The 22,062-nt window shown below is 37.8% G+C and overlaps 1 protein-coding gene across 9 annotated transcripts in view; it reads right to left on the bottom strand.

The window, feature by feature from the left end:
• Nucleotides 1–22,055, bottom strand: part of LOC138333940 (IQ domain-containing protein H-like) — a 55,598-nt gene extending 33,543 nt beyond the window's left edge. For 2 of the 9 annotated variants that reach the window (XM_069282627.1, XM_069282624.1), the window contains exon 1: nt 12,891–13,614. In XM_069282627.1, coding sequence (XP_069138728.1) covers nt 12,891–13,034 — 144 coding nt within the window. In that variant the 5' untranslated portion in view covers nt 13,035–13,614. Of the gene's footprint in view, nt 1–12,890; nt 13,616–21,849 lie in introns of those variants that run through there. The other 7 variants (XM_069282629.1, XM_069282625.1, XM_069282628.1 and 4 more) reach the window with 6 other exon arrangements.
• Nucleotides 22,056–22,062: the final 7 nt, after the last annotated feature.

Below are 22,062 nucleotides of genomic sequence, written 5' to 3'. Positions count from 1 at the left end.
CTATTGCAAATAGTACCCATGTGTGTAGCCAATCAAAATCCATTATTCTGTCACAGGATGAAAATGTATATATCTACATGATATCTATTTCATGTTGATAGCTTCAGACAATCATAAATAGTCGCATAAGATATTGTCACAAGGGGCCACTAAAATATGTGTCAAACTGTCAAAATAAACTGGTTGAAATATTCCACATACCGATTGTATATGTATACAGTTGCACCATAACTGACCCAATCAGCATCCATGCAATATGATTCTGTCTTCCTTTTTCACCTTAAGTTCAAATACCTTAAGACAAGTAGAAAATACCGTATTTGACTCATTAAGCACCCAGGGCACTTAAAAAGTTGAAGCAAATAAAGAGGCATTTAATGGTAATAGAAACAAATTTGGGATAGCTTTTCATAAAATCATTCTACAAAGTAAGCCAGAAATCAACCTGAAAAACAAATCAGTAAGAAATCAACACAATGTAACTAGTTTGAAAGTGAAATTGAAGCCCACACAGGGGGAAGGAGCACTTATAGGAATGATTACATCACATTTTTGAACACACTCGAGTCTTTTCCAGTCCCCAACCTAAACTCACATAGTAAAATCTGGGAGTTAATTTATTGAGTCATTTACAACATTTTTCTTTTACCTCAGTACACTGGTATATCTGATTTAGGACTTTGTCAGGAAAACTTAAATCTGTTGCCTCAGAGTGTATTAGTTTTAAAAGTAAGGTGAAAAGGTCTGAGGTTATTAGCTTTTCCATTTATATTTTAAGTCTCTGTATATATCCTTCCAGTTACATGATAATATTACCCAAACTTCTCTTCTTTCATTGATCCACCCTTCTGTATTACGTGTACACTGCCAACACGCACCATACAATCTGGGATTAAGTACTTTAGTCTTATCCTCAAATTCATCCCATGAGTCAAGGCATAAAGATCACATTTGTTTGTTTGAATTAAGGTAATTTCCTTCTTGTTTACAACAAACGAACATTCTGTTTCTTACAGAGAATAATCAGAAGTTGATGGTGAGAGAAAGCCAAACTCCCAGAGAAAAAAGCACAGTCTTACAACAGCTCCACTCTGTCCTTGACATTGCAATCCAAAAGAGGGATCTTATTGAATGTCATACATTTCCCATTGAATGTCATACATTTACCATTAAATATAATACATTCACCATTGAATGTCATACATTTACCATTAAATATAATACATTCACCATTGAATGTCATACATTTTACCATTAAATATAATACATTCACCATTGAATGTCATACATTTACCATTTACATCATCCATTCACTGAGCCTCATACATTTACCACATGTCACTGTAGCCTCAAATATTCATGCCCAATAGATAGAAAGGTCTATGGACTGTCAAAATTACAACACCTGCTTTTAAGTTAGGTACTTTGAAATTTTCCCTTTTTTTCCCCGAAAGTCAGTCTTGCTTACTGAAAAGAATAAGGCTATGTATGTTATTTAATATCAAAAACAACCTTAAAAAATTCTAATCTGAAATACCAATACTTCTCATCCTATGTAGGAAAAGTATGTTTTATAAGCACAAGGGAAGAAAAACATTGATGATTCATGACTTTTTTTTAATTAATTGCCAACATTAATGTGGAGGCTACATAAATGCAATACAGTTATTTCAGTACAAGATCCAACTAGCCATTTAAAAAACCATGGAATAAGACTCAACAAGCTTGTCAGTATATTTTGATCGTAGGTAGACATAGGTACACTACCCAATAGTCCACTCTCACACAAAATAAATTACCTAAATGTACCTGGTACAAGGAGCATTGATCTTAATGGACTTTCTTTACAACAGCTAAAATTAAACACAGACCCTGCATAAAGAATTTATATATATATACTGAGATGGACTATTTTTATATTGTATACCAGGCTATTCTATCATAAGTCATAATAAAACATGTTCGGCTTGACCGATTACGAATGTTCGGAATTGAATAAACAACAAAGTCGAGGAGAGTACTTCAATTTCTCCAGACAATGGCCTTAGCCATAATACATTCACAGCAAACGAATCCAGTCGTCCCAAAGATTAATTCTCCAATCCTTTTAGTGTTTAACAAACAAGGACCTAATATACATTAAGTATACATGTGTATAGCCAATTCTTTTTTGTAAATATCGGGACAGTAATTATATTATGGTGTCACGTTGAGACGACTCGGTTTGTCTGTATGGATTTTGCTTTTAATTAGTTCTTGCATATCATGTATAGATAATTTGTTAAGGATATATGGTATCTTAGATATGGTGCACCTTTAAAGCACCATACAGAGCTCTTATAGTGTTACAAGTCACCTTCTTCAGTTATGAGGAATTTTCCTTTTACTGAGCAGCCAAGCAGTTAGCAGGTTGACTCATTCCTGTAACATTGCTTTCAAGCCAGTTCATTCAGCTATGGTCATAAATAAAATAAGTGTCAAGGAGACACCTATACTTAAAAGTCATATGAAGAAAGTTTTCAAAGAGACACCAACATTTAAGGTCATATAAGGACAGGTGTCAAAGAGACTTAAACAGCCAGTGTCATATATTAGAATGGGTAACAGGGAGACACAAACAGTCAGGGTCATATATTGGGATGGGTAACAAGGAGACACAAACAGTCAGGGTCATATATTAGGATGGGTAACAGGGAGACACAAACAGCCAGGGTCATATATTAGGATGGGTAACAGGGAGACACAAACAGTCAGGGTCATATATAAGGATGAGTAACAAGGAGACACAAATAGCCAGGGTCATATATTAGGATGGGTAATAAGGAAACACAAACAGTCAGGGTCATATATTATATGAGTAACAGGGAGACACAAACAGCCAGGATCATATATTAGGATGGGTAACAAGGAGACACAAACAGTCAGGGTTATATATTAGGATGGGTAACAAGGAGACACAAACAGCCAGGGTCATATATTAGGATGGGTAACAAGGAGACACAAACAGCCAGTGTCATATATTAGGATGGGTAATAAGGAGACACAAACAGTCAGGGTCATATATTAGGATGGGTAACAAGGAGATACAAACAGCCAGGGTCATATATTAGGATGGGTAACAGGGAGACACAAACAGCCAGGGTCATATATTAGGATGGGTAACAGGGAGACACAAACAGCCAGGGTCATATATTAGGATGGGTAACAAGGAGACACAAACAGTCAGGGTCATATATTAGGATGAGTAACAAGGAGACACAAACAGCCAGGGTCATATATTAGGATGGGTAACAAGGAGACACAAACAGCCAGGGTCATATATTAGGATGAGTAACAAGGAGACACAAACAGCCAGGGTCATATATTGGGATGGGTAACAAGGAGACACAAATAGCCAGGGTCATATATTAGGATGGGTAACAAGGAGACATAAACAGTCAGGGTCATATATTAGGATGGGTAACAAGGAGACACAAACAGCCAGGGTCATATATTAGGATTGGTAACAAGGAGACACAAACAGCCAGGGTCATATATTAGGATGGGTAACAAGGAGATACCAAGAGATAAGTCATATAAGAATGGATGTGAAGGGGACACCTTTATAGTTACAGTTAGGGCTATATGAGGACAGGTGTCAAAGAGACACCCTCAGTCAAAAATATGCGAAGACAATTTTCTAGAAATACAACAGTTGCTACTGCACATGTGCAAATACTATTCAATTCAAACCCACGAAACATCGTCATTCCAGGTTCCTTCAAAGATATACTTGTTGGTAATCTAAAAACCACTGTGGCGGGAGGGTGGGTACTCAACCCTTCAGCCTTTGGGCTTTCAATTTAGAGAATCTTCCTCATTTATCGTATCAGAGATCTCGGATGTCCTCATATATCGTATCAGAGATCTCAGATGTCCTCATTAATCATATCAGAGATCTTGGATGTCCTCATCTATCGTATCAGAGATCTCCGATGTCCTCATCTATCGTATCAGAGATCTCCGATGTCCTCATATATCGTATCAGAGATCTCAGATGTCCTCACCTATCGTATCAGAGATCTCGGATATCCTCATATATCATATCAGAGATCTCGGATGTCCTCATCTATCGTATCAGAGATCATGGATATCCTCGTATATTGTATCAGAGATCTCGGATGTCCTCATATATCGTATCAGAGATCTCGGATATCCTCGTATATCGTATCAGAGATCTCGGATATCCTCGTATATCGTATCAGAGATCTTGGATGTCCTCACCTATCGTATCAGAGATCTCGGATGTCCTCATATATTGTATCAGAGATCTCAGATGTCCTCATGTATTGTATCAGAGATCTCGGATGTCCTCATCTATCGTATCAGAGATCTCAGATGTCCTCGTATATCGTATCAGAGATCTCAGATGTCCTCATATATCGTATCAGAGATCTCAGATGTCCTCATATATCGTATCAGAGATCTCGGATGTCCTCATATGTCGATGCTGACTGTAAAACTACAATTTCTGGCCGAGTCTGAACAATGACTGGAGTGCCTTTATCGTAAATGGTGTGAATCCTGCCCCCACTGTACCCTACGAAGGACACGCATACTTCCTCGGGGCATAGATTGAAATTCCTATTAACTCGAACATCCCTATGCACTAAAGTGAAATTACTCAGTCTTTTCACAAAGGAATGTCCTAAGATCACAGCATTCACAACCATTTTGAGCTTAGGTCAGGTACTGAATAATGGCGGGACATGCACGAAAAGTTCAAATGGTACTTACAGTGTACAATCCGGGCCGTTTGGTAAACTTTTGCTTTTCAAATAGCCAAGACTTTTTGCCTAAAGGTCAAAGAAGTTGTAACATCTGGTTTTCACAATAAATTACCAGAAATGTTGCTATTTTCAATCATAAAACTCGCAGATCAAGTTGAAAAGTTTTCACCCCGCCATTGATTTTTCAACAAAGCATCTAAATATAAACAAAGAGATCACGTGAACGTCTAGACGGCAGTGACTAATAGAAGGTACGGACAAGACCAAAAATCCGGAAAAATTAATCCGGATTAGTAAAAATTAAAAATTAATCAAATTGAAAAACAGATTGTATAAATTACTTTATGTTCCACATAAATACAAATATATCGTATCAGAGATCTCGGATGTCCTCATCTATCGTATCAGAGATCTCGGATGTCCTCGTCTATCGTATCAGAGATCTCAGATGTCCTCATCTATCGTATCAGAGATCTTGGATGTCCTCATCTATAGTATCAGAGATCTCAGATGTCCTCATCTATCATATCAGAGATCTCGGATGTCCTCATCAATTGTATCAGAGATCTCAGATGTCCTCATCTATCGTATCAGAGATCTCGGATGTCCTCGTATATCGTATCAGAGATCTCGGATGTCCTCATCTATCGTATCAGAGATCTCAGATGTCCTCATATATCGTATCAGAGATCTCGGATGTCCTCACCTATCGTATCAGAGATCTCAGATGTCCTCATATATTGTATCAGAGATCTCCGATGTCCTCATATATCGTATCAGAGATCTCAGATGTCCTCATATATCGTATCAGAGATCTCAGATGTCCTCACCTATCGTATCAGAGATCTCAGATGTCCTCATATATTGTATCAGAGATCTCAGATGTCCTCATATATCGTATCAGAGATCTCAGATGTCCTCGTATATCGTATCAGAGATCTCAGATGTCCTCATATATTGTATCAGAGATCTCCGATGTCCTCATATATCGTATCAGAGATCTCAGATGTCCTCATATATCGTATCAGAGATCTCAGATGTCCTCATATATTGTATCAGAGATCTCAGATGTCCTCGTATATCGTATCAGAGATCTTGGATGTCCTCATATATCGTATCAGAGATCTTGGATGTCCTCATCTATCGTATCAGAGATCTTGGATGTCCTCATCTATCGTATCAGAGATCTCGGATGTCCTCGTATATCGTATCAGAGATCTCAGATGTCCTCGTATATCGTATCAGAGATCTCAGATGTCCTCATCAATTGTATCAGAGATCTCGGATGTCCTCATATATCGTATCAGAGATCTCAGATGTCCTCATCTATCGTATCAGAGATCTCGGATGTCCTCATCTATAGTATCAGAGATCTCAGATGTCCTCATATATTGTATCAGAGATCTCGGATGTCCTAATATATCGTATCAGAGATCTCGGATGTCCTCATCTATCGTATCAGAGATCTCGGATGTCCTCATATATCATATCAGAGATCTCAGATGTCCTCATCAGAGATCTCGGATGTCCTCATATATCATATCAGAGATCTCAGATGTCCTCATATATCATATCAGAGATCTCAGATGTCCTCATATATCATATCAGAGATCTCGGATGTCCTCTTCTATCGTATCAGAGATCTCGGATGTCCTCATATATCATATCAGAGATCTCAGATGTCCTCATCAATTGTATCAGAGATCTCGGATGTCCTCATCAATTGTATCAGAGATTTAAGATGTCCTCATCTATCGTATCAGAGATCTTGGATGTCCTCGTATATCGTATCAGAGATCTCAGATGTCCTCATCTATTGTATCAGAGATCTCAGATGTCCTCATATATCGTATCAGTGATCTCAGATGTCCTCATATATCGTATCAGTGATCTCAGATGTCCTCATATATCGTATCAGAGATCTTGGATGTCCTCATCTATCATATCAGAGATCTTGGATGTCCTCATCTATAGTATCAGAGATCTCAGATGACCTCATATATCGTATCAGAGATCTCGGATGTCCTCATATGTCGTATCAGAGATCTCGGATGTCCTCGTATGTCGTATCAGAGATCTCGGATCTCCTCATATATCGTATCAGAGATCTCAGATGTCCTCATCTATCATATCAGAGATCTCAGATGTCCTCATATATCGTATCAGTGATCTCAGATGTCCTCATCTATCGTATCAGATATCTTGGATGTCCTCATATATCGTATCAGAGATCTCAGATGTCCTCATCTATCATATCAGAGATCTCAGATGTCCTCATATATCGTATCAGTGATCTCAGATGTCCTCATCTATCGTATCAGATATCTTGGATGTCCTCGTATATCATATCAGAGATCTCGGATGTCCTCGTATATCGTATCAGAGATCTTGGATGTCCTCATCTATCATATCAGAGATCTTGGATGTCCTCATCTATAGTATCAGAGATCTAAGATGTCCTCATCTATCGTATCAGAGATCTCAGATGTCCTCATATATTGTATCAGTGATCTCAGATGTCCTCATCTATCGTATCAGAGATCTCAGATGTCCTCGTATATCGTATCAGAGATCTCAATGTCCTCGTATATCATATCAGAGATCTCGGATGTCCTCATCTATCGTATCAGAGATCTCAGATGTCCTCATATATCGTATCAGAGATCTTGGATGTCCTCATATATTGTATCAGAGATCTCAGATGTCCTCATATATCGTATCAGAGATCTCGGATGTCCTCATATGTCGTATCAGAGATCTCGGATGTCCTCATATATCGTATCAGAGATCTCGGATGTCCTCATATATCCTATCAGAGATCTCAGATGTCCTCATCTATCGTATCAGAGATCTCAGATGTCCTCATATGTCGTATCAGAGATCTCGGATGTCCTCATCTATCGTATCAGAGATCTCTGATGTCCTCATATATCGTATCAGAGATCTCGGATGTCCTCGTATATCGTATCAGAGATCTCAGATGTCCTCATCAATTGTATCAGAGATCTCGGATATCCTCATCTATCGTATCAGAGATCTCAGATGTCCTCGTATATCGTATAAGAGATCTCGGATATCCTCGTATATCGTATCAGAGATCTCGGATGTCCTCATATATCGTATCAGAGATCTCCGATGTCCTCATCTATCGTATCAGAGATCTCGGATGTCCTCATATATCATATCAGAGATCTCGGATGTCCTCATATGTCGTATCAGAGATCTCCGATGTCCTCATATATCGTATCAGAGATCTCGGATGTCCTCGTATATCGTATCAGAGATCTCGGATGTCCTCATATATCGTATCAGAGATCTCAGATGTCCTCATCAATTGTATCAGAGATCTCGGATGTCCTCATCATCATTGTATCAGAGATCTCGGATGTCCTCATCATATTGTATCAGAGATCTCGGATGTCCTCATCATATTCGTATCAGAGATCTCGGATGTCCTCATATATCGTATCAGAGATCTCGGATGTCCTCATATATCACGTATCCAGAGATCTCGGATGTCCTCATGTCTCAGTGTCCTGTCATCAGAGATCTCGATGTCCTCATCATATGTATCAGAGATCTCGGATGTATATATCGTATCAGAGATCTCGATGTCCTCATATATCGTATCAGAGATCTCGGATGTCCTCATCTATCGTATCAGAGATCTCGGATGTCCTCATCTATTGTATCAGAGATCTCGGATGTCCTCATATATCGTATCAGAGATCTCAGATGTCCTCATATATCGTATCAGAGATCTCGGATGTCCTCATATATCGTATCAGAGATCTCAGATGTCCTCATATATCATATCAGAGATCTCAGATGTCCTCTTATATCGTATCAGAGATCTCAGATGTCCTCATCTATCGTATCAGAGATCTCAGATGTCCTCATATATCGTATCAGAGATCTCAGATGTCCTCATCTATCGTATCAGAGATCTCGGATGTCCTCATATATCGTATCAGAGATCTCAGATGTCCTCATCTATCGTATCAGAGATCTCGGATGTCCTCATCTATCATATCAGAGATCTCGATGTCCTCATATATCGTATCAGAGATCTCGATGTCCTCATTATCGTATCAGAGATCTCAGATGTCCTCATCTATCATATCAGAGATCTCAGATGTCCTCATATATCGTATCAGTGATCTCAGATGTCCTCATATCGTATCAGAATCTGGATGTCCTCATCTATCGTATCAGAGATCTCAGATGTCCTCATATATCGTATCAGAGATCTCAGATGTCCTCATATATCGTATCAGAGATCAGAGATCTCTACAGGATGTCCTCATCTATCGTATCAGAGATCTCAGATGTCCTCATATATCGTATCAGAGATCTTGGATGTCCTCATATATCGTATCAGAGATCAGATGTCCTCATCTAGATCTCAGTGTCCTCATATATCGTATCAGAGATCTCAGATGTCCTCATATATCGTATCAGATCTCAGATCCTCATCTCGGATCAGATCTCAGATGTCCCATCAATTGTATCAGAGATCTCTCGGATGTCCTCATATATCGTATCAGAGATCTCGGATGTCCTCATCTATCGTATCAGAGATCTCAGATGTCCTCATATATCAGATTCGTATCAGAGATCTCGATGTCCTCATATATCGTATCAGAGATCTCGATGTCCTCATATATCGTATCAGAGATCTCGGATGTCCTCATATATCGTATCAGAGATCTCGGATGTCCTCATATATCGTATCAGAGATCTCAGGATGTCCTCATCTATCGTATCAGAGATCTCAGATGTCCTCATATATCGTATCAGAGATCTCAGATGTCCTCATATATCGTATCAGAGATCTCGGATGTCCTCATATATCGTATCAGAGATCTCGGATGTCCTCATATATCGTATCAGAGATCTCGGATGTCCTCATATATCGTATCAGAGATCTCGGATGTCCTCATATATCGTATCAGAGATCTCGGATGTCCTCATATATCGTATCAGAGATCTCAGATGTCCTCATATCGTATCAGAGATCTCGGATGTCCTCATCTATCGTATCAGAGATCTCGGATGTCCTCATATATCGTATCAGAGATCTCGGATGTCCTCATCAATCGTATCAGAGATCTCGGATGTCCTCATCAATTGTATCAGAGATCTCGGATGTCCTCATATATCGTATCAGAGATCTCGGATGTCCTCATCTATCGTATCAGAGATCTCGGATGTCCTCATATATCGTATCAGAGATCTCGGATGTCCTCATATATCGTATCAGAGATCTCGGATGTCCTCATCAATCGTATCAGAGATCTCGGATGTCCTCATATATCGTATCAGAGATCTCGGATGTCCTCATATCGTATAATGTATATGTATCAGAGATCTCGGATGTCCTCATATATCGTATCAGAGATCTCGGATGTCCTCATATATCGTATCAGAGATATCTCGGATGTCCTCATATATCGTATCAGAGATCTCGGATGTCCTCATATATCGTATCAGAGATCTCGGATGTCCTCATCAATTGTATCAGAGATCTCGGATATCCTCGTATATCGTATCAGAGATCTTAGATGTCCTCGTATATCGTATCAGAAATCTCGGATGTCCTCATCTATCGTATCAGAGATCTTGGATGTCCTCATCTATCGTATCAGAGATCTTGAATGTCCTCGTATATCGTATCAGAGATCTCAGATGTCCTCATCTATCGTATCAGATATCTGGATGTCCTCATCTATCGTATCAGAGATCTTGGATGTCCTCATCTATCGTATCAGAGATCTTGGATGTCCTCATCTATCGTATCAGAGATCTTGGATGTCCTCATATATCGTATCAGAGATCTTGGATGTCCTCATCTATCGTATCAGAGATCTCAGATGTCCTCATCTATCGTATCAGAGATCTTGGATGTCCTCATCTATCGTATCAGAGATCTTGATGTCCTCATCTATCGTATCAGAGATCTCAGATGTCCTCATTTATCATATCATCAGAGATCTCAGATGTCCTCATCTATCGTATCAGAGATCTCGGATGTCCTCATCTATCGTATCAGAGATCTTGGATGTCCTCATTATCGTATCAGAGATCTTGGATGTCCTCATCTATCGTATCAGAGAAATCTTGGATGTCCTCATCTTCGTATCAGAGATCTTGGATGTCCTCATCTATCGTATCAGAGATCTTGAATGTCCTCATCTATCGTATCAGAGATCTCTCGATGTCCTCATCTCAGATCTCATATCGTATCAGATATCTTGGATGTCCTCATATATCGTATCAGAGATCTTTGGATGTCCTCATCTATAGTATCAGAGATCTCGGATGTCCTCATCTATCGTATCAGAGATCTCGGATGTCCTCATCAATTGTATCAGAGATCTCAGATGTCCTCATCAATTGTATCAGAGATCTCAGATGTCCTCATCTATCGTATCAGAGATCTTGGATGTCCTCATCTATAGTATCAGATATCTCAGATGTCCTCATCTATCATATCAGAGATCTCAGATGTCCTCATCAATTGTATCAGAGATCTCGGATGTCCTCATCTATCGTATCAGAGATCTTGGATGTCCTCATCTATCGTATCAGAGATCTCGGATGTCCTCATATATCGTATCAGAGATCTCGGATGTCCTCATATATCGTATCAGAGATCTCCGATGTCCTCGTATATCGTATCAGAGATCTCAGATGTCCTCATCTATCGTATCAGATATCTTGGATGTCCTCATATATCGTATCAGAGATCTTTGGATGTCCTCATCTATAGTATCAGAGATCTCGGATGTCCTCATCTATCGTATCAGAGATCTCGGATGTCCTCATCAATTGTATCAGAGATCTCAGATGTCCTCATCAATTGTATCAGAGATCTCAGATGTCCTCATCTATCGTATCAGAGATCTTGGATGTCCTCATCTATAGTATCAGATATCTCAGATGTCCTCATCTATCATATCAGAGATCTCAGATGTCCTCATCAATTGTATCAGAGATCTAAGATGTCCTCATATATCGTATCAGAGATCTTGGATGTCCTCGTCTATCGTATCAGAGATCTCAGATGTCCTCATATATTGTATCAGAGATCTTGGATGTCCTCATATATCGTATCAGAGATCTCAGATGTCCTCGTATATCGTATCAGAGATCTCAGATGTCCTCATCTATCATATCAGAGATCTCGGATGAGGGGGGATTTCCTAACACATGAGTTTCACTCAAACAACCTCTTTTGAATTTCAGTTATTTCACATCAACATTTTCAAAAATATGCAAAAATAAATCACTAGGAATTCATATGAAGGCTGTGTAAATTGCTTGGTATGTTGTATAATATATTTAATACCTTTTTATGAATACAGGTATTGTATGAGTGACTATCTCAACAATACATATAAATTACTAGAGCTGTCGCAGGTTTAAACGGAGCATTGATAGATTATACAGACAATCTCCTCCAAATCTGTTTTCAATCATACAATATCTGGCATAAATCTACACTACAGTTTAAATACGGTAAGATTATAAATCTGATAGAACGGACATGTTTTAATTACTGAGCATTGTTGTGTTAGTGCTACATACATATGTTGCAAATTGTGTAATAGGTATGGAGATTTTTTAACATTAGGTTTATAAAATATCCTGAATTTTAAATTTGGCCTGATGTAAAGTAAATGTAAAACCTAATTAAATCAAGTGTATAAAGAAGATAACTGTAAAATTTCGAAAAAACACATCATACCATGTGTAACTACTGTGGTTCTTTGATGAGAATGACTTATCAGAGCTTTAATAAAATTTTCCAAACTAGACATTCACTAAGTCTGGCAATGTTCTAATTTTCCCTGAAAATTCCAAAATCGACGTTCAATAATTTTTGTACTGTTCTAATTTTTTGTCTGTGAAAATAACACATGATCAGAAAATTTTTTGGAAAATTGATAATGAATCTTAATTCTTGAAAAGTTGTGGACTCAACAAAGAATGGCACACTTCGGCATGATACTTGAAATTCATTTCAAATCCATGAAAAAACCTGATAATTGATTGTTTATATATATTGAAATATAATTCAAGAAGAATCTCCCTTGAAGTGTATCATTAGGACCTTACCTCTTTTACGACTTGAGAATAGTCCAGATCCTTACACACAGAATTTTTCTTTTTCATATTGTGTGTCTGTAGTGTGTTATATGGCAGCAGTGTCGGTAAACTCACACTGCTCCGACGTTCAAACAGTGCTCTCTTTTCAGCCATTGTAGTCAACACAATTTATCCCAGAAAATTTTTTAGCCTTCAGGTATCCAAGCATTCATACTGTTCCTTCTTAATACTGATTCCACTGTGGCACAATTTGTTTTAGTGATTTCACATCACATTTTTCATTAAATTATCACATTTCACTTCCTCCCCTAGTAAGTCACGATTTAGATATATATCCTGTGCCTGGGAGAGCTATTCATTCTTCAGCTTTGTTGTTTATGCCATAATAACTGCAGATAACTCACAGTTTGGTGATGGAAGCAAACAGGAGTACAATGTGAAAAACCACAAACCTACGTCAAACATCTGTACTGGGTAAGTCCTCAAAGTGAGATCTGAACTAACAAGACTCGCAGGTAGAGCAAGTACAATAATGTCAAATACATATACTTAACTGCAATCATGCACTGAGGCCAAAAGGTGGCAGGCTTGTGGAAGAATGAGACACTTTCACTACCTGCAATGGCTACCACTGTCAAAAGGTGGCAGGCTTGTGGAAGAATGGAAAACACCTTCACTACTTGTTATGACCACCATTGCAAAACTGTTGAGGACAAATGGCAGACATCTCACCCCTTCCATAAACCGTGAGAACACTAAGACCGTGACCTGTTTATGCCTCCGGATATACTATTTGATCAATCTCTATCAATCTCTATCTCCGACAACATTTAAAACTTCCACACCTCATTAAGACTAATCAGATTGAAGACTCCTACCTTAAGATTAGAATTTAAATGTCTGCAGTGTTCCCAAGTCCCATTCCTTCTAAATCTGATCAATATAAGTACTTCATAAAAACAATGAAATGTTTATAGTGCATCACCGCTAAGTGTAAATGGTACGTAATGTTTGGGTGTTGGTAGAAACGACATCAAAATGATTTAAATGATTAAGGCCATATAGAATTAAAATTGTTTGTGAAATATATGGCACAAAAACAATGACCAGTAATGAAATTTGATATCAATTAGTGGCTGAATCATAGGTTGTTTTAGTATCATGCTTCGGTATTCATATTCAATCTTAGATCAAACTGTCAGATTATTATGAATACAATACAATGTTGTTTTATATGGCCTTGAAGAGACCACTATGAGTAGTAATTTTTTCAACTACCTGGTCGACACTGTATAAGAGGAATCTTCATAAATCTTTATTCATAGCTCCAAAAAGGCCATATAAAGACTGCAAATGTTATATAGGTCCATATCTGCTATGCAAAGGTCATGCAGGGTCAACTCTGACAAACATAGGTCATGCAGGGTCAACTCTGACAAGCAAAGGTCATGTTTGGGTCAACTCTGACAAGCATAGGTCATGCAGGGTTAACTCTGACAAACAAAGGTCATGCAGTATCAACTCTGACAAGCATAGGTCATGCAGGGTCAACTCTGACAAGCATAGGTCATGCAGGGTCAACTCTGACAATCAAAGGTCATGCAGTGTCAACTCTGACAAGCATAGGTCATGCAGGGTCAACTCTGACAAGCAAAGGTCATGTTTGAGTCAACTCTGACAAACAAAGGTCATGCAGGGTTAACTCAGAAAAACAAAGGTCATGCAGGGTAAAATCTGACAAACAAAAGTCATGTTTGGGTCAACTCTGACAAACAAAGGTCATGCAGGGTTAACTCAGACCATGAGACCATAGGTGTCAGAAATTACCCAGTTTTGCATCACGGATGAGTTCCTTACCTTTCTCTATATATATATATATACTTATTAATCTATATTGGGTCTTTGACTAATTACCACCATGCTAAACACCTATTCTCAGACAAACAAAGGTCATGCAGGGTGAACTCAGACAAACGAAGGTCATGTAGTTCATCTTCATTTCAAAAAAGAGTAGACAATTTTTAACATAAGAATAATTATAGTGTTAATTAAGTCAACCATAAACTTAGCTTTGAAAGGTCATACAGACTCAAGTCTACTCATTATTAGTATTCTCAACTTCCACTTCATTATGCTCATGAAGGCCTGCATATACATACCAAATTTTGCTGATTTAGCAGTTAGGTCTAATACAGACTCAAATTTGCTAGTCAAACTGCTGAACAATTATGGTTTTAAATGGAAACTGAAATAATATTCCTAATTTGATAGATTAATTTGCTGCATCAATTGACTTTGAAATATGCAGCCTTGAATGCATCTTGAGATTTTAAAGACTTTGGGTTACATAATATTAAATCAATACTGCACCAGATCAATAGTCTGAAATCTAAGATAAGTAGAAAGATTTCTGTCACTCAAGATAGTTATATAGGAAGAAAGGAAAAACAGTCTTTCCTTTTAAGACACTTGGCAGAATCTAAACCAATCTCAAAATATATTTGTGCGATGATGCACATGATAGGTCGAGGTGGGGGATTTCAAAGGTTTTTTTTTTTTCAAAATACAAATTGTATATATGGCTGCCACCGTACTTCCATGTTGTCATTGGATGGATAGAACACATATGTATGACCTTCAGTTATAAGTTGTGAATTTGATAGCTTGAGATTCTGAGGGTTGAGATCCATCTTTCTCTTATTTTGCAAACAAAATTGTAACAAGAGGCCCATGGGCCTTAACGGTCACCTGTGTTCAGATACAGAATGAAACAAAGACATGCATATAAACACTATATATTTGCCCATCAGGCCCTTGAAGTCAGTCAGTGATTTTATAAATTTGACTTTTTAATCTATGAAGATTATTTGGTTCCATCAAATCTGTGAAATCAGAAGAAAGATTTTTGAAATGAAATGTTATCCTCATTTTGACCCCTTTTGGCCCCACCAGACCAGACCTCTGGCCCCTGGGGGTCGCCAGGACCAATATGGATATGATGTTAAAAAATGCTAATCTCAGACTAATAATTCTAACCCCATTGTTTTGACTAAATTTCCTATGAAAAAATAGGCAAATAATGTTCATAATTATGTGTTTTTCCATATAAAAAGCTAAAGTATCAAAACTTGAGACCCCCTCCCAGAGATTGGAAACATGGGACCCCCAGGGCCTTGAAATTCACAATTTTTCTGTAATAGGACTTTAATACCCTTTTCAATCTATGCAGAGTATTTGATTCTACCAGTTCCAGAATTTCAGAAAAGATTGATTTTTGAAGTTTCGATTAGCCTATTTGACCCGTTTTGGCCCCCGCCCCTAACTGGCCCCTGGGATCAGTCATAGAAAATTTGGTAATAAGATTCAATGGTCATCACATAGGGATAATTCTGACTACAATTGACTAAATTCCTATTATAATGACTAAATAATGCTCAAAAATGTCTTTTCCCTTTATAATCTACAGTAAACTTACCCCCCTCCCCAGGGGGAAACCTGAGACCCAAGGGTCATATAATTCACAATTTTCATAAAACACCTTAAGACCTGCCTTTTTATTGACGAGTATTTGATTCTACCATTTCCAGTATTTAAGAAAAGAAAGATTTTTAAAGTTTTAGCCTATTTGCCCCTTTTGGCCCGCCCCTGTGCCCTGAGGGGGGATTGACCAGGACCAATATAGATTAATATTTTGTTAAATGTTATCTCAGGCTAATAATTCTAAACAAGTTTGACTCATTTTTTTCCTATGAAAATTGAGCAAAAAATGCTCATAAATGTTGTTTGTCCCTATATAAACTATAGTAAACTTATCCCACTTCACTGAAACGATGTAGCAGACATATAATTCAAATTTTATTTTAAAACACCCTTAAGACCTGTCACCCATTAAGAAGAGTATTTGGTTCTACCAATTTCCAGTATTTAATTCAAGAAAAAAAGTTTTCACTTTGCCAATTTGCCCCTTTTGGCCCCGCCCCTAAGAATGAGGGGGTTGACCAGGACCATAGAATATGATATGCATACAATGTTTTCAGTGAACTTCTCTTCTAAACTAGTGGACTCATTAGTCCTGAGCAATGAAAATTGAGAAGTCCTTTGCTCATAAATTGTGTGATTAAATTTATTTCATAGTTTTGACACCCTCCATGGTGGAAAAACATTGACCCAGGGTCATTGGTCCAAATCTTGGTTGGCCACAATTTATTCTGCTCGTGTTCTAAGACCTAGACCCATGGATAATGGACTATGAGTCTGTGAATTCTAAAACCATTTCCAGATTTCAGAAGAAGATTTATGTAGTTATAGCCTATTTGACCCAACTTTTGAACACCCACCCCTAAGGCCCCTGGGGTCAGTTATTTTGAAAATTGGTTAATTCGATTCAATGGCCATCTCATACGGGTAATTCTGACAATATTTGACTCATTTCCTATTACAAATGATCAAATAATACTCAAAAAATGTGTTTTTTCCCTATATAAACTATAGAGTAAACTTAACCCCCTCCCCAGGGGGAAACCCTGAGACCCCAGGGGTCATATAGTTGTCACAATTTTTGTAAAGGACCTCAAGACCTTTCCATCTATGAAGAGTATGTGATTCTACACCAGTTTCCAGGATTTCAAAGAATAAGATTTTTGAAGTTATAGCTATTTGACCCCTTTTGACCCCGCCCCTAAGGGCCCTGAATGGGGGGTCAGTTATGAAAATTGGTTAATAGGATTTCAATGGCCCATCTCATACGGATAATTCTGGACAATATTTGACTCATTTCCTATTACAAAAATGATCAAATAATACTCAAAATGTGTTTTCCCTATATAAAACCCTATAGTAAACTTAACCCCTCCCCAGGGGGAAACCTGAGACCCCAGGGTCATATAATTCACAATTTTTTGTAAAGGACACTTAGGACCTTTCTATCTATGAAGAGTATTTAATTCCATTACATCTGTGAGTGGAGAAGAAGATTTTTGAAATTTTAGTCAATTTTACACCTTTTGCAGACCCTCCCATAGCTCCCTGGGGGGTGGGGACCATATAATTCACAATTTTGATTGGCATTATTTTAAAGGTTTTGACAAAGCATAGTGAAATTGCTTCAGCACTGTTTGCAAAAATGTAAATGAATGGTCATCGTCGGAATGACATACGACCTTGCAGGGACGATATGACACGGACAAAAGGCGATTCTGACAATTAGGTGTGAACTTCTTTTGGCAAAATTCAAAGCACCAAATGATGTTTGAATGAAACTCCTCTAACACACGATGTAAATATTTATGGTGGTCATGCATGGAGACACAACTGCTGTACAGTCAGCTCAAAGTTTGATGAGTCGTGAAGTATCACCTTGTTTGCAATGCATCTTAAGGATATCTCATCAGGTTTAGCTACAAACAATTAATTGTATTCAACTTCTAATGATCTGACAAAGGAATCATCGCGTTTCACTTGAATGGTCACTACAGATATGTTTGTGTGTCAAACTTTCGGGTCAAATCTCACGCGTCAAGTTCTTCCACTTCAGGCTCATTTGCCAAACTAGAGGATTTAGAATTCACTCAACTCTGAAAAAACAAAGGTCATGTCAGCATTGAACACATCTGACGCTTCAAATGTCATGTTTGGGTACTAACTGACAGTAAAATGGTCATGCAGAAATAAACTGACAGAATCAAGTCGCATGCAGAAATGTCTCTGAAATTATTTTGTTGAAAATCGACACCAGTTTTGTGATCAGTCAGTGTCAGTTCTGTATTAAATTTCTCTGTATAATATATGGATATTATACTTATTATAATCAGTGACATTGAAGGGGATTTTTGATTTGAAAAATTTGTCCGATTTATGGTCACAGACAAAACAAAGGTCTTGCAGCTGATTTTAAATTCAAAATGGTTCACCTAGCTTCCTTTTTTAAGACACTTGGCAGAATCTAAACCAATCTCAAAATATATTTGTGCGATGATGCACATGATAGGTCGGAGGTGGGGGATTTCAAAGGTTTTTTTTTTTCAAAATACAAATTGTATATATGGCTGCCACCGTACTTCCATGTTGTCATTGGATGGATAGAACACATATGTATGACCTTCAGTTATAAGTTGTGAATTTGATAGCTTGAGATTCTGAGGGTTGAGATCCATCTTTCTCTTATTTTGCAAACAAAATTGTAAAAATAAGCATTGCATGATGAGTTATTAAGGTTGACGTGATACAATAATAGTAAGTTTTAGGTTTAGGTTTTATTACTTTAATGTCCTATTAAGAGCCAGGGTCATGTAAGGACATACCAGATTTGATGGTGAAGGAAAGCCAGAATACCTGGAGAAAAACCACCAGCCAGCGGTAGGTACCTATCAACTGCCCCACAATTGCGGCCCAGAGGTGAAGGGCTTGTGGTAATACGATGAGACGATAACTATTGTGACATTGATGTCTTACGTTATTGTGAGGCCATATTGACAGTCAAATAATAATTATTCATACGGTATTGCAGTGTCATAGTATACATGAATTATACTTCTACTGGAAAAGTTACAAATCTGATGTAATGATACAATGACATAGTACTGTGACATCATTATTCTATTGTTATGATATTACAGTATACCATTATTCATCTGCAGTCTTATCATACATTAATGTATTATTCTATTTTTGTACTATGAAAAATCCCTTTTTGAAACAAAAAACCTTTTTGACTGGCTGAAGAGAAAGGAAAAAAATCTTTCAGCTTAAAAACTTGATTTGATTCCTTGTAGAAAAGTTAGACTTGTTTATTTTTGGTTATGTTGTTTGTCATTCAGCTGATAGAGCATGTATTTTTTATGTCTATATAGTTGGTAAAGCTGCTGGTTATCAAGCTTAAGACATGGGTTTGAATTGATTCCTGGTGGAGACATTTGAATGGAATCAATGTGTATCACATAGCTAAATCCCAAAGGTCAACGCAGTTAGAAGCTTGGTTGGGATTCATGAAGTTCCAAGAAAAGAAAAGAAGTAGTGTGCAGTTTATATCAAACTTTCAAGGAGTGTAAAATATAGTTTCAGTCAATATTAACATACATGTATGCTTCCTTCAATATACGGAAGAGATTGAATTGAGGTCAGATCAGTAGTGACCAGCTAATTAACATTGTACATGTAACCCTGGTCAATACTAGCCGCAATATACCCCTAGGCTAGAGAGAACTTCTCTTTAGCTCGATTGGTTTAGTATCAGACTAGTAACTGTAATACACAGGTCCTGAATTTGATCTCTAGCAGAGGTAGTGATTAAATTTATTGTAAATCCTGCACCCTGTTACATTGGCACCCATGTAGGGACTCAAGGAAAAAATAACCAGTCATGTCCCACAGGTATCGCTGTTAACCCATTGGAATTTGAAGACAAGTTCTTTCCTGGAAGGGGAGTATATGTAACCCTGGTGAATACTAGAATACTAGCTGCAATATAAGCTCGGTTAGAGTGAACTTCTCTGTAGCTCGTGGAGTTGATCGATTGAGCTAGTCAGACTAGTAATCTAGAAGTCCCTTGCAGAGGCAGTGATTAAATTTATTGTAAATCATGCCACCTGTTACATACATGTGTAGCTCTTTTGGTGGAGCTTAAACCTCTTGTTAAGTACAGGGTCCAGTGTTTGAATCTTGGTTGGCCACTACAACATTTTCTCCTTACCTGGTGCTCGAATATCTATCAGTTTTTTAAAATCATTGGCTTGCACACTAGACCATGGAATTTTGTTTTGCGGCCTAAGTTTGGGGTTTTGATAATCCCTATTGAGATTCCTCCTCTAGACTCTTTTATATTCGGACGTTTGAAGATGTCTCTCGTCGGAATCCCTACTCGAGCCTTCTAAACTTTATTCTGGAAAATCAAGTCAGGTTGACCTACCTCTTGTAAGGGTCTATTACAGAAATAATCCAACTGCAGTGGTTCCCATACTGGCACACATCGATAGTGGAGATATTTTTCTCTCAAAACGCACATCATATTATGAAGTGACATGTATTGAAAACAAAGAACCATCTCATTTTGCAAACGATGTCTTGTTCTATCGCTACTTTGAGCAGCCATTTTGAAAGTCCCTCGCTGTCACCTGACCACTATAGTGCGTTCCAGATAATGCCTTATTACACTGAATGGAATAAGGTTATACAGGTAATGAATTTTATTGAAACAGACTATATATAGCGGTCACATGACAGAGAGGGACTTTCAAAATGGCTGCTCAAAGTAGCGATGGAACATAACATTGTTTACAATATGGGATAGTTCTTTGTTTTTAATATGTGTCACTAAATAATATATATGTGCGTATGGAGAGAAAAATATCTCCACTAGCGATGTGTGCTAGTATGGGAACCACTGCAGTTGGATTATTTCTGTAATAGACCCTTACAAGAGGTAGGTCAACCTGACTTGATTTTCCAGAATAAAGTTTAGAAGGCTCGAGTAGGGATTCCGACGAGAGACATCTATCAGACGTCCGAATATAAAAGAGTCTAGAGGAGGAATCTCAATAGGGATTAGGGTTTTGATAACAGTCTACTGGTTTATCCTCTCCTATTCTCTAGATTATCATGCACACAGGTGCTTGTCGAAGTTCTGACTGTTCTGAAATAGTTTTTTTTATTGGCTTTTTTTTCAAAATACAAAAATAAGCACATTAGAAACATTCTTGACTTCTTACATGAATATTATGGTATTTACAGTCAGAACTTCAAGCACCTGTGCTTTTAAATTATCTGGATATTTTAAAGTGATGCATCCTTTATTTAATTACCTGTGTATTAGTTCATCTCTATATGATTCGAATAAAATTTAACACATGACATTCTGCTAATCGCTGAAATCGGTAGGCAATGCATAGTTTCATACATAAAACAATTTTGAATGCATGAACGTACACTGGATGTTACAAAAATCAAACGTTGTTTACACCAGGCATGCCCTTACCTTCAAAAGGATTTGTCCAACTTCCTCTGGTCGCGTTTCTATTTCTGTCATCTTGAAATATTAAATTGTCACTGTTCTTTAAAAATAATAATGCATTAAAACTGATTTGTAATGCAATAAGGTAAATATCGCTACATATCCGTTATCCACGAACACCTGTGACCCAAAAAACCGCCAGCCATGCGCTGTTTCTCCAGCAACACATCAAACAAC

The sequence above is a fragment of the Argopecten irradians genome, chromosome 10 (genome assembly GCF_041381155.1).
Source record: "Argopecten irradians isolate NY chromosome 10, Ai_NY, whole genome shotgun sequence".
Classification (NCBI taxonomy): domain Eukaryota; kingdom Metazoa; phylum Mollusca; class Bivalvia; order Pectinida; family Pectinidae; genus Argopecten; species Argopecten irradians.
This window is presented reverse-complemented; position numbering and strand designations above follow the sequence as displayed.